Genomic DNA, 13954 nt, shown 5'->3' on the forward strand with positions numbered 1-13954 from the left:
GAACCAGGGTCGCTGGCGCTGTAATATCATTACACTAACTGCTATGCTACCGTGCCGCATAGTGTAGGATTGCAAAGGAGCTGAGTCATGCTCCCTTCATTTTGAGAGTTGATAGGATGTAAAGTTGTTTTTGATTACCTTGGCCTTCCCTGCAGAACCATGATACCTATTGGAATATTATCTGACAATAATTGTGTTGCTGAAGTTTTCAGTGACTGCCTCAACATCCCTCCGTTCATCAGACCGAGTATCGCTAACTTTTAACTGGTAGACCACCGGCATTCAGCCATTGAAATTGAAATAAAACACGCACCACCAGGCTCAAGAACAGCTTCTATTCTGCTGTTACAAGACTCTTGAACGGACTTCTTAAAGATGAACTCTTGACCTCACTATTTACCTCATCATGGCCTTTGCACCTTATTGTCTACCTGCATTGCACTTTCTCTGTAAATGTAACACTATATTCTGCATTATTGCTTTTCCCTTGTATTACCTCCAATTCACTTGTGTTTTGAAATGATCTGCATGTATGGATGGCTTGCAAAACTAAGTTTTTTCACTATCTCGGTACATGTGACAATAATAAACTAATTCCAATTCCAAAATCCCAGATTTTGTGTGTGTGCTGTTCTAAATTGAGTTTATTGTCATATGCACAAGTACATGTGTGCACAGGTGCAATGAAAAACTTACTTGCAGCAGCATCACAGGCACATAGCATCGTATAAGTAGTATTCACAAGAAAAACATAAATTAATCATAAATTATGCACAATCTTTACAAGAAAGAACACATTAAAACAAAATAAAAACAAAGTTCATTTTAATGCAAAGTGATCAAAGTGGTCATAGTGTTGCTAAACTGTAGTGATTAGGGTTTTGGTAGTTGGTTCAGGAACGGAGTGGTTGAAGGGAAATAGCTGTTTTTGAACCTGGTGGTGTGGGACTTCGGGCTTCTGTACCTCCTGCCCAATGGTAGCTGAGAGAAGATGGTATGGCCCGGATAGTGAGGGTCTTTGATAATGGATGTTGCCGCCTTGAAGCAGAGCCTCCTGTAGATACTACCGATGGGGGGGAGGGATGTGCCCGTGATGTATTGAGCTGAGTCCACTACTCTCTGCAGCTTCTTGCATTCCTGCACTTTCGAATTGCCATACCAGACCATCGTTCAGCCAGTCAGGATACTTTCAACAGTAGATCTGTAGAAGTTTTTTAGTGTTCGGTAACAAACCAAACCTTTTTAACCTCCTAAGAAAGTAAAGACGCTAGTGTGCTTTCCTAATGATTGCATCTGTGTGCTGGGCCCAGGACAGGTCATCTGATATTTTAATGCCCAGGAATTTAAAGCTGCTGACTCTCTCCAGCACTGATTTTTTTTTTCCCCCAATGTAGACTGGTGCATGTTCGCTCTCCTTCCCCTTCCTGAAGTCAATAATCAGCTCTTTAGTTTTGCTGATGTTGAGTGAGAGGTTGTTGTTGCGGCACTGCTCAACCAGCAGAACTTTGGGATCGCCTACCAGATTTGAGGGGGAGGGGTGTGGAGAATCGCTCTGAACTGGCACAGGATCAGAGGCCTCCTGCATTTCAGTGGGTGTATGGCAAAGGTCTAGAAGGCAATGGGGAAGGTAAATGAAAATAAAGCTGCAGATGTTGGGAATCTGAAATAAAAGAACAAAGTACTGGAAACACTCAGCAGGTCAGGCAGCACTTGTGGAAAGAGAAACGGATAGCATTTTGGATCGAAAACCTTCAGAACTAATTTTAACAATTATTCCATTTTAATTTAATATGTTTTATTTCCTTGTATTTTATGTGTTAACCTAATTTTTATTGTTTGAAAATTTTTATTAGTTTATTCACAATTTTAAACGTTTTGAGATGTCTCCAAATGTCAGCAACATCTAAACCCTAATTCGTAATGACAACTCTCTCAGCTAGAGGAGCCCCAGCTTTGCCGACTGTTGAAGGCTGTCAGGAGTGTTTTGGGTGTAGGGGGCTACACAGTGCTACCTGGGGGTCCATTCATCATCCAGACCATGTCATTGGATTCTGGTGTGCAAAGAAGGAGACCTTCTGAATGGACAGGACCAGCATAATTCAGCCCATTTGTGTGATCAGCACACCAGCATAATTTGTGTGATCTTCTAATGTGGTTTTGTATTCTCAGATTCACAAGTGTCATCCCCCTGGCCCTTAGTTCAGTAAATAAAACACCTTGTTTGTCTACCTACACTGTACTTTCTCTGTAGCTGTGACACTTTACTCTGTACTGTTATTGTTTTTACCTGTACTACCTCAATGCACTCTGTACTAACTCAATGCAACTGCACTGTGTAATGAATTGACCTGTACAATCAGTATGCAAGACAAGTTTTTCACTGTACCTTGGTAAAAGTGACAATAATAAACCAATACCAAGTCTGCCTAGAGCATAACATGACTCGCTGAGAATTGGAAGACCTCATGGTAAAACTATTTTTATACTGCCTAGACTCGGCAGCCACTGCTCCATGTTATTCTGTGTGAATTTGGGCTCCATAGAACTGGAAAGAAAGGGATAAGTTCCAATAAACACAAGTTTCCCCATGCACTTCTGCTTCCAAAGGTTGAAAATGTCTGATTCTTCTCTACTGATGATAATAACAGTAGAGGAGTGAAACATCATCTGGACAACTTAGTTTTGCAACAGATACTGTTTAAAATAGGTGATACCCTGGGCTATGGGGAGGTAACTGGATTGTCACCTGTGTATTGAACAGTTGCTGCAGGCTGGAAAGAGAATCAAGGAGAAATTTCCCATTTTTCCTCATTCCCAGTTATTGTATCGTGATTGATGAATATAAGGAGACTCAAGACTGCAGATGTTGGAGTCTGAAGCAAAAAGCAAACTGCTGAAGGAACTCAGTGGGTTAAGTAGAATCTATAGAGGGAAATGGACTGTTGATGTTTTGATATCCTGAAGGGTCTCGGCCCAAAACGTCAACTGTTTATTTCCTTCCATAGATGCTGCCTGACCTGCTGAGTTCCTCCAGCAATCTTTGTGTATTGTTCCAGATTCCAGCATCTGCAGAATTTTTTGTCTCTATTGATGTTTTGGGTCGAGTCCCCTCACGTGGACTACAATTCCAATCCAGGCTAAGGTAAGAAAGCTGTCCTCTCCCACTTTGATGGGTGCCATATCCACTAGGAGGCATCAGAGTTGAGAATGTGAGTGAATGGGAGCAATTCTTTGGCATTTACCGGAACAGGTCGGATTTACAAGGCAATGAGAGGATCCAGATAAAGAAGGTAGGCATCCTGAATTTTCATGTCATGAACTCTAAATGTACTCTAAACAATAGGGGAAATATCACTGATACTATCACCATGAAACTTCCTTGAATATTTTCTTAACGACACACCCATAATTGTCAACCCAAGTCTCACTTCACCTGTAATCATTAACATAATCAACAAGGAAGTTCCAGGCACAGCTGCAGTACCAACTGTGGATGAGTACTGCTTTGACTTTGTTGGAAGAAACCTTAAAGAACTTGATACCAGTGCTTTATTTTTCTCTGCAACAATACTGAATGCACGCTCTGGGAGATACTTTACTAAAAATTATTGCAACTTCTACTGGGTTTCCATGAGAGGATTTTGCCTGACAACGAGGGCGGAGAGCCAGAGGCTACTGAGTATTACCAGCAAGCGTTCAAATACTTGTAAGAAAAAAAATGAAAGGTGTAAGGTATGATCACTTCTCTCTTTTTCCGTCTGTGAGAAAGTTGATGACATTCATGAAGCCAGGCATTGAGTACTAAATAACCTGTTACAACCTGTTAGAATCAAATATGACTCTTTAGAGTTTAATAGTAACCCCAAAGTGGAGACTAAAATAATCTGAATTTTACACAGTGGGTGAATTTAGACAGTTTTAATTTTAAATGCTTAACTTCAATCTTTCTTCATCTCTAGAATATGATCACATTTGTTTAAACGATATTAATACACAGGTATGATTTGTTCAGTTGGACGTTTCTTGGTTGTCAGTCTGGGAGACAAAAGCAAGACTTTTAGACTGGTAGAGAGGGACAGCATGAAACGGGCTCTTCAGCCTCTGGGCCCCGCCAGACTGTCAAGAACCCAAATAACTCCAGATGCTGGAATCTGGAGCAAAAAAAACCTGCTTTTAGAACTCAGTGGGTCAAGCCACACCCATGGAGGTAAAGGGATGGTAACTTTTCCTGTTAAGACCAAGCACCAGTCCTGATGCAGAGTCACGACTGAAACATCGACTGTCCCTTTGCCTCAACAGATGCTGCTTGACCCACTGAGTTCTGAGGAGTGGAGAGGAAGATAAAACAAATTTTGGCAAAATGAGGTACAAGGTTAGAATGGTTGATTACTGATTATTTAAAATTTGTCCTGAGAGCAGTATTGTGCCTTTTTGGAAAATGATCTGCTGTTTCTTGATTTTATTTGAGCTTCTTGAGAACACCATAGGCCAAGGATAGTGAGGAGGGAGTAGGAATGGGATGGAAAATTAAAACGACAGGCTATTGAAAATGTAGTGTCATTGTTCAGGACTGAACAAAGCAGTCACCCAATCATTGTTTGGCTTTTCCAATGTAGATGAGAGCATATTGGGAATACCAAGTGCAATACACTAAATTGGAAGAAGTGTAAGTAAATTTCTGCTTCAGCCAGTGTGTTTGGGTAACTGGACAATGGGAAGGGAGGAGACAAAAGAGCTGGAGTTGTATCCCCAGGGTGTTGCATGGGAAGGTGTCATGAGAGGAGAGGAGAAGTAAGAATTGAAGGAAATGGAAGTGTGGACAGGGAAGTCTCTTCTGAATGCTGAAAGAGATGTAGAATGGTAAATATCTGGTGGTGGCTACACATCAGAGGATGGCCTGTTGAATGTAGATCCCAGTGGGATGGAAAATAAGGGCAAGGCAAAATCCTATCCATGATGTGAGAGCAAAAGTGTGAGAAAATGGAACCAGCATTGGTGGGAGTCCTTTCCACTCTGGTAGCAGGGAAATAGTGGAAGGAAAATGAAATAATTTCAGAAATCCGAAGACATTTGGATACTGCAGTAAGTGACATATCAATGGGGTTTCCACAGTAAATGCACTATCCAAAATTGGGTCAAAACACCTAGAAATGCCACTAGAAGGGATGATATGAGTTCTCAAGTCTATTGCAATAGGGATGGTACTGATCCCTTTAAAATATTATGGACAGGAGAGGACATTATTGCCCTCGGCTCTGATGTCTGCAGCAATTAATTGGCCTCTCAACAATAATCAAACTAAGGATAACCAGTGGAGCAAGGTTGGGTGTGGGCTCAGAACTGGAATAGTGTGTACAAGGGGAAAAAAAAGTAGTATATTTCTGCTTTTTGGGGCTCAGTGTTCATAAAGCAGAAGATGCTTCATTGTACTCGTGCTTCATGGAGACTGACAATTCAAGTGTTTAAAACTCAGCACTTGATACTCCAGTGTTGTTGGGAAGCAGGGCAAAGGGCAGCTCATCTTCATTTATTGCAGTTTCGTCAAATTTAAACCTAAGCTTTAAGAGTAAACTGTAGTTGTCACCAATGCACAGGTGAAAATTCCAATGACCTTGCAATAGACTGTGAAAGAGAAAACATTTGAGTAGAATTTCCATGGGGGTTTCGAGCATATCTGCCTTAATTTTGACAGAAGATCAAAAGTGTTTTTTTTAAGAAACAGAAGTCTTTAATCCAGGGATTCTGTAATCATCTCATTGAAATTAAGGTGGTAGTTAGGGAGAACCTCAGAAACGGCTTCCCCATCCCAACCCCCTAAACTCCCAAACATTGCAGGTGTATGTTTGCTACATTAAAATACCATTATCCACACTTTGGGTTTTGAGGCTGTTAGGCACAATTGAATAAGTGTTAGCCATGGTTACTCAAAACAATATATGGTTCACTGCACAAACAGTGTAATACATCTCATTTCTGTGTGGAGTTAATTCCAGTTAAAGATAGGTTAAATAGAATTTAAGAACCCAGTAATTCGATTATCAAAATTAATGTTTAAGTCATCAAAGTTATCACATGAGATCAATAATAGTAGAAATATAGTTAACTAATAAGGTGTGCAGCTATCACAGGGAAGAAATGTTGCAAAGGGGGCAAAGGTGTGGAATGATAAACTTGTATGTGGAAGCACATTGTTTTAATTGAATTATAGTTAAGTTAAGAAAGTTATAATCATTATTTAGTAGCTGTTTGTCATGGCTGTAGTGATTAGTTTAGTTCCGGGAAGATCTACAAACTGGCACATGTTTTGAAGACTGAGTGACTACCTCTATGTTTATATTCTTCCACAGCAGCATTGTAGTTGTCAGTGTGAACATTAGGGAGGTATAAAGAATAATCTGCAGGGCAGCAGTTGGTTTGCCAGGTCGATGTGAAGGATGTTCAACCCTCAGCCAAATCTACCATAAATATCTGCAACACGAGATAGAAGAGCACTTGTTGGGACTACTGTAACCACAAGCTAAAGTCTGCTTACACAACACCCAGATTCCAAGGTGATTTGTCAGAGTTGTTGTTTAAATCAATGCTTTTCTACATTTCATAAACTTAAAGTGAAAAATTTGCATTTGTTTCTTAAAACTGATACTAGGGCTGTACATTTATTTTTATTACTAAAGCAAATATCTAGACAGAATACTTCACCTTTTGTAATCCTTTCTAGTGCAAAACATTGCAGCAATTGAGATGAATGTTTTTCTGCATTTTATAGAAGGATTCCTTTACAATTCAATTTCTTGAAATTCATGAAAGTTAGATAAAATTCTTGCAAAGTTGCACTGCAAAGATTGGCTTTTCATTTTTTTAATGAGGGTTATCTTTTACAGTCTTAAAAAGTGGCTGTGGTTTGGTATTTGGAATTGAGGGTTTGTTGTGAGAAAGGTTCTTTTGGTATCTTAAAGATAAAGGTCTGGACACAGCCTTTGTAATTTAAAAATGGTTTATTAACAAAGACAAATGCAGGACAGAATGAATGGGAACAGATGCACACTCGCACACTCTCAAGCATGAGATCATGAATGTGGAGGGAAATCGCGACAGAGGGTGAGGTTCTCTCTCTCACACACACACACACACACACACACACACACACACACACACACACACACACACACACACACACACACACACACACAGTAACTGGGTACAAATGATCAAGGAATAAACTATACAATGTTTGGACACCCTGATTCTGGACAAACATTGGCTCTTTGGTCTGGGGAGTCCTTAACTTACTGCCCTGGAGTAGTGCACAGCTTACCTCAACATCCTCGAGCACAGAAAAAGAGGAAGAAAAACCAAACATGCAGCACTTTTATGCTGCTGGGGGGCTGGGGAGCCCAGCAAGGACAAAGGTGTTTTAAACGGGCCAATAGTAGATGTGGCGAGGAACAAAGGTGCTCGCACAGACCAATCCGAGTGGTCCAGCAAGACAAAGGTGTTTACCTAATGGGGCGGAGCCGGACCCCTGATTGACAGTGGTATAGCTTCCGACCTGATAGGCAATGCTATCATCCTACCATGGGGGTCAGTAGTGTTGTCACTGTCATCTGACCCCTGGCCTTTCATACTACAGGGTTCTAAAGCGGGGAGTGTAGACAAAATTGTGCAGTGACATAAGAATGATGCTTGGTGTTGCAGAGTACAAAGCAAAGCACCATTCACTCAAACCACAGGTGAGCTTTGAGGAAGTAAAATATTTCAAAGTAAGAGTTGAGAAAATAATCAGACATTGGTTCAAATCACCTTGGATAATGAGTTGAGGCCTGTCCAGTGTTTGGATCAAAAGGGAATGATAGTTGTGGAGAGAGATGATTCTTCTCCAGAAAAAGCATCCAGAATCTACTTAATTATTCAGCAGGAAGATAAATGCAACTAATACGTATGGTATGGACAAATTATAGGATTTTGAAAATGAATTTGTTTGTGATCATATTCTGCATTCCATTTTCAATGGGTGATTATTTGTCACACTACTGAATGTATTCAACAAAATATAGCTGATGAATCTGCACTAATGGGTGGTTTAATTCTTGCACGAATTTTTCTTCATGAAAGACGAGTGCTTGAATTTAACTTGGTCGTCATCTCAGGCTGTCGTTCAGTATTGAGGGGACCTTATCAAACACCTTCCAAAAATCCAAATGTACTGCATCTACTGGTTCCCCATTATGTATTCTACTAGTCACATCCTCAAAGGACTCCAGCAGATTAGCGAAACATGATGTTCTTTTGATTAATCCGTGTTGGTTCTGCTCAATCCTATTATTCTTCTCAAGGTGATTTGGTATTACATCCTTCACCATAGATTCCAGCAATTTCCCAGTTATTGATGTTAGACTAACAGATCAGCTGTTCCCTGTTATTTCTCTTCCTCCATTCTTAAATAGTGCAGTCACGTCTGTCAAAGGATCTGAATTCCAGGGCTATAAAATCTGTGCAGTGTTCAGGTCTGTCGCCATTAAGGCTGACTGAGAGGATTCTGATGGTCCAGGTCCCAGACTTCATTGCCTCGAGCTGAACTTCCTTTTAAAGTGGGTAGCTGACATACCAGGCATCACAGAGCAAGGTCTGGCTCCAGTGGCGAGAGGATTCAAGGTGACTGGAGACCCGCAGTGCTGCATCGGTATTAATGCTCGCATACAGCTGGGTACAAGTAGGCACCACGTGGCATGTGTTCACTTGCATGCACAGATTAAGGTTTAGGCTCAGAAGCCATGCCCACTCCCTCCCTCCCTCTGTCTTTGTGAGATGTATGGGTACTTGCCTGCCTTCTCCCTCCTTGTGAGATTTGTGAATATTTGCTCACATACTTCAGTTCTCATATTTTAAATGTAATTCTAATTAGATGTGGTTAAACTTCAAATATAAATCAGCAGAATTCTTTCTTTTCAAATTAAAATACATTTAAGTTCCTCATTTGCCAGCCCTCGTACATGGCAAGAGTATAATCTGTATTGATGGTTGAATGCACAAATAAATATAATGTGATGTGCAGATATGCCATGTGGCACACAGGCAACCTCTCCCATTTACAAAAGCTAAAATGTATTTTTTTCTTGCATTGGACCTTTCACAGGCAAAGTTTGTGACAAAGTCTCCAAATGGATGAGTCAGCCAATTAAGGAACCAAATGTCACATTCTGTTAATCTGATTTGTCAAGGTTGTTACCTTTTCTATTTCAAGTTTCTTACAAGCACTGGGTGATGCATCTCCAGAAAATACCATCTGCCAATAACCAATTCTGTTTTGACTTGGTATGTAAATAAGTAGATACCCTTGTAAATAAGTAGACCAAGTGTTGGGATAAAAGTCTTGGTATGTGATACAGTTTAGAAATAACCAAGTGTCTGCATCAAAGGTTTCATGCGAGGACATTACTGAGAAATGCTGTTGTGCTTTGATGATCATGAAGTGCCTGATCACTGCATTAAATACCAGCTGCAGTGTTTTTATAGAACAAGACAGTTACTTAAAATTATTCAAATCCTTTTGAACAGACCATAGATATCAGAAACATCTTAAAAAGTCCTATGGCCTTTGACAGCACGAGGACTTGGAATCCACCACTTGGTGCTCAGTTTGCCAAGATCTAATCATGCCAATTATCCAAACTAAACAAGAAACAATCCTTTTTTAATTTATTTGTTCTTTGGGATCTGAGCATTGGTGGCATAGCCAGCCTTTATCGTCTATCCTTAAATGCTGTTGAACTGAATGAATTGCTAGGCCAGTTTGGGGTGAAATTTAAGCATCAACCATATCGGAAGTTGTTAAAATCCAGATATCACATAGTATGAGGGGCCTCTCTGCATGTCACAAATAGGACTAATCGGGGGCACGAGCAGGAAGGTCAAGAGTTCTATTCTGCCAAGACATCAAGAAAACATCATCCACCTGGAACAAAGTTTTCTCTCCTAATTTATATTTAACTTTTAGTATTGCCTCAAAAATTAGTGATATAGAAATAATTTAGCACTTAAATCTCGTGCTGCCCAGCACTGTCTGGGGACCTGCTGCAGCTTTGTAAACAGCCTTGGCTGCTGTGGGCTTGATTGTGATGGTGCACACCTCCGTGCTACTCCCATCCCGACACTTCGTGCAGCCCCACAGGTCCAAACAAATACAGGGCCTCACTGCTGCGGCCAGCAGTCAGCGAGCAGTGACTGAGCAACAGGAAGGGGATCCCAAAGCCTCCTGCTGTCAAAGGGCATCAAACTTTTCAAATGTTTTTGACATCTATGAACTGATCAAATGAATTAGAATAATTTTAAATAATAAATGTAATAAGTTTACCTAAAGTGTATTTAAGTGATATAAATTAATTAAAAGCATTACAACAAAGTAAACTAAAGGAGAAAATCAACACTTTCAGTCCAGATCAGTGATGCCATTTAAATGAATGCATTTAACGAACCAGCTATCGTGACGTAAAGCTGAGGGATTGGACATAAAGTGACTCCAGCCCATCTGCTCAGCAAGTCTGAGCTCTGCCCAGTGGCCAACTCAGCTCTGACAGTCCAGGTCCCAGACTTCGTTGTGTTGAGCTGGGCTTTCTTTTAAAGTGGGTAGCTGATCACACCAGGCATCACAGGGCAAGGTCTGGCTCCAGTGGCAAGAGTTCAAGGTGACTGGAGACCCGCACTGCTGCATGGGTATTATCTGACATGCCACAATACACATGTGGAAGTCCGTGAAGACCGACCCATGAAGAGGTGCTCTACCCTTTGGTGCTCTACTGAACCACTGGCAAGAGGTAAATATGTTTCAGGCCTGTGCTCTGCTCTGCACATTGCAGAGTAAGTAAAGGTATTGGAGCAGGGGTGCCGAAGAGTTGACAGTAGGCATAGAGGGTTAGTTGTAAGTCGGTGAAGTGATGGAGGTATCATGGGAGGTGGTGTCAGGGGTAGGACCCTAACAGGACTTTTGGTCATCCTGCTATAGGAAAGATGCCATTAAGCTGGAAAGAGTGCAGAGGAGATTTACAGGGATGTTGTTGAGACTTGAGAGACTGAGTTATGGGGAGAGGTTGAGCAGGTTGGGACTTTTTTCATTGGAGTGTAGGAGAATGAAGGGTGATCTTACAGAGGTGTATCAAATCATGAGGGGCATAGATAGGGTCAATGTGCACAGTCTTTTTCCCAGGGTTGGGGAATCAAGAATTAGAAGGCACAGGTTTAAGGTGAGAGGGGAGAGATTTAATAGGAACCGGAGGAGTAACTTTTTCACCTGGAGGGTGTTCAGTATATGGAATGAGCTGCCAGAGGAAGTGGCTGAGGCAGGTACATTAACAACATTTAAAACGTACTTGGACAGGTACATGGATAGGAAAGGTTTAGAAGGGTATGGGATAAATGCAGGCAAATGGGACAAGCTTAGATGGGAATTTTGGTCGGATGAACCAGTCGGGCCGAAGACCCTGTTTCTGGGCTGTATGACTTTATGATTTCATGGGGTGGGGGGGGGGAAGGGGGACTTCAGGGATCAGGCAACTGATTGAGGGAGGGAACACTTAGAGAAGACTTGAGCAAAAGGACCAACAAAGGTAGGGACATTGGGGGGGGGGGGGGTGGTCAGGACATCAAGGGACAGGGTATTGGGAAGGGGATAATCGGTGGATAGAGGTTATGGGAAGAGAAGGCAGGGTTCAGGGTGGGTGAAGTAAAAAGGAGCAGGAGTTGTCAAACACATAATCAGAAGACCAGAACAAAATCAGCAGTAGGGGAGGGATGGGCCTGAGTGATTGCAAAAAGTTCTGAGAGCATTCTACCTGATAGAAGGTCAATACCTTGGACTCCATGACTATGGTCTGAGTAGGTCCAGACCCCTGTAAATAACACGGGACCCTCAGCTCTGCAGAGACGGCCTGCTTCTGTGTGACTGCCCCATGCCATTCAGAGGCTTTGGATTCTCAAATGAATTTCTAAACCCATGTTGCACACAGCTTGGTGTCACAAGTGTCACTGTCTATGCCTACCAGACCCTGTGTGTGTGCCAATTCCCATATGCTGAGGGCCTGGAACAACGTATCCAAACTAAACAACCTGTAAAATTGCTTTGAATGATACACAAAAGTATGATGCTGTGTAGAAGGATTTTTGTCCCACAGTGTTTTGTTTATCTTATTTACAACTTCACTCCATCAGAAGGATTCATTCAATAACCTAATGCCCATGGTTTGCACTCCTTTGGACATCTCTTATAGTTCATTGATACCAAGAGATGCATAAGTCCTCTATGTAGAAAAATTGGTAAATTGGTTTATTCGGCAGGCACGGTAGTATAGCGGTTAGCGTAATCCTATTACAGCGCCAGTGGCCCGGGTTCAATTCCGGCCACTGTCTGTAAGGAGTTTGTACGTTCTCCCCGTGTCTGCGTGGGTTTCCTCTGGGTGCTCCGGTTTCCTCCCACATTCCAAAGACCTACGGGTTAGGAAGTTGTGGGCATGCTATGTTGGCACCAGAAGCGTGGCGACACTTGCGGGCTGCCCCCCAGAACACTACGCAAAAGGTATATTTCAATGTGTGTTTTGATGTACATGTGACTAATAAAGATATCTTATTATCGTCACATGTACCAAGGTACAGTGAAAAACTTGTCTTGCATACCGTTCATACAGCAGCACGGTAGCGTAGCAGTTAGCGCCACGCTGTTACAGCGCCAGCGATCAGGGTTCGATTCCCGTCGCTGTCTGTAAGGAGTTTGTACGTTCTCCCATGTCTGCATGGGTTTCCTCCGGGTGCTCAGGTTTCCTCCCACATTCCAAAGACGTACGGGTAGGTTAATTTGGGTTTAAAAAGGGCAGCACTGACTCGTTGGACCGGAAGGGCCTGTTACCATGCTGTAAATAAAATTTTAAAAAATTTTAAAAAAAGATCAATTCATTATACCAGGGCATTGAGGTAGTACAAGGTAAAACAATAACAGAATGCAGAATGGAGGGGGTAGATGATAATGTGGAAGGTCATAACGAGATAGATTGTGAGGTCAAGAGTCCATTTTATTATACGCGATACCATTCAATAATTTTATAACAGCAGAATATAAGCTGTCCTTGAGCCTGGTGGTGTGTGCTTTCAGGCTTTTGTATCTTCTGCCCGATGGAAGGGGGGAGAAGAGAGAATGTCTGGGGCGAGTGGGGTCTTTGATTATGTTGACTGCTTTACTGAGGCAGCAGGAAGTGTTGACAGAGTCCATGGAGGGGAGGCTGGTTTCCGTGATGTGCTGGGCTGTGTCCACAACTCTCTGTAGTTTCTTGCAGTCACAGGCAGAGCATGCTGAGCCATGATGCATCCAGATAGGATGCTTTCTATGGTGCATTGATAAAAATTGGTGAGGGTCAAAGGGGACATGCCAAATTTCTTCAGCTTCCTGAGGAAGTAAAGATGTTGGTGAGCTTTCTTCGCCATGGCATCTACGTGGTTGGACCAGGACAGGCTATTGGTGATGTTCACTCCTAAGAACTTAAACGTCTCGACCTCAGCACCGTTGATGTCAACAGAAGCATGTGTACCAGCCCCTCTTCCTGAAGCCAATGACCAGCTCTTTTGTTTTGCTGATGTTAAGGGAACATAGTAATCATGTCACTAGGCTCTCTCTCTCTCTCTCTCCTTCCTGTGCTCTGACTCATCGTTATTTGAGGTTCGGCCCACTGGGATGGTATTATCTGCAAACTTGTAGATGGAGTTAGAGCAGAATCTGGCCACAAAGCTGAATGTGGAGGGAGTAGAGTAGAGGGCTGAGGACGCAGCCTTATGGGGCACCAGTGTTGAAAATAATCATGGCGGAGGTGTTGCTGCCTATCCTCACTGATTTGTAGTCTGTTGAAGTCAAGAATCCAGTTGCAAAGGGAGGTGTTGTGTCCCAGGTCTAAGAGCTTGGTGATGAGTTGGCTTGGAA

General features: G+C 42.1%; 1 protein-coding gene across 7 annotated transcripts in view; it reads left to right on the forward strand.

The window, feature by feature from the left end:
- The window catches only part of blnk (B cell linker), a 161015-nt gene that overhangs the window by 38104 nt on the left and 108957 nt on the right, over positions 1-13954 (forward strand). For 2 of the 7 annotated variants that reach the window (XM_052027913.1, XM_052027915.1), the window contains exon 1: positions 3477-3732. The exons of 4 other annotated variants lie outside the window; for them this stretch is intronic. In XM_052027913.1, coding sequence (XP_051883873.1) covers positions 3719-3732 — 14 coding nt within the window. In that variant the 5' untranslated portion in view covers positions 3477-3718. Of the gene's footprint in view, positions 1-3476; positions 3733-4299; positions 4366-13954 lie in introns of those variants that run through there. One more of the 7 variants, XM_052027914.1, reaches the window with a different exon arrangement.

This window comes from Pristis pectinata, chromosome 12 (genome assembly GCF_009764475.1).
Source record: "Pristis pectinata isolate sPriPec2 chromosome 12, sPriPec2.1.pri, whole genome shotgun sequence".
NCBI classification, from domain to species: Eukaryota; Metazoa; Chordata; class Chondrichthyes; order Rhinopristiformes; family Pristidae; genus Pristis; species Pristis pectinata.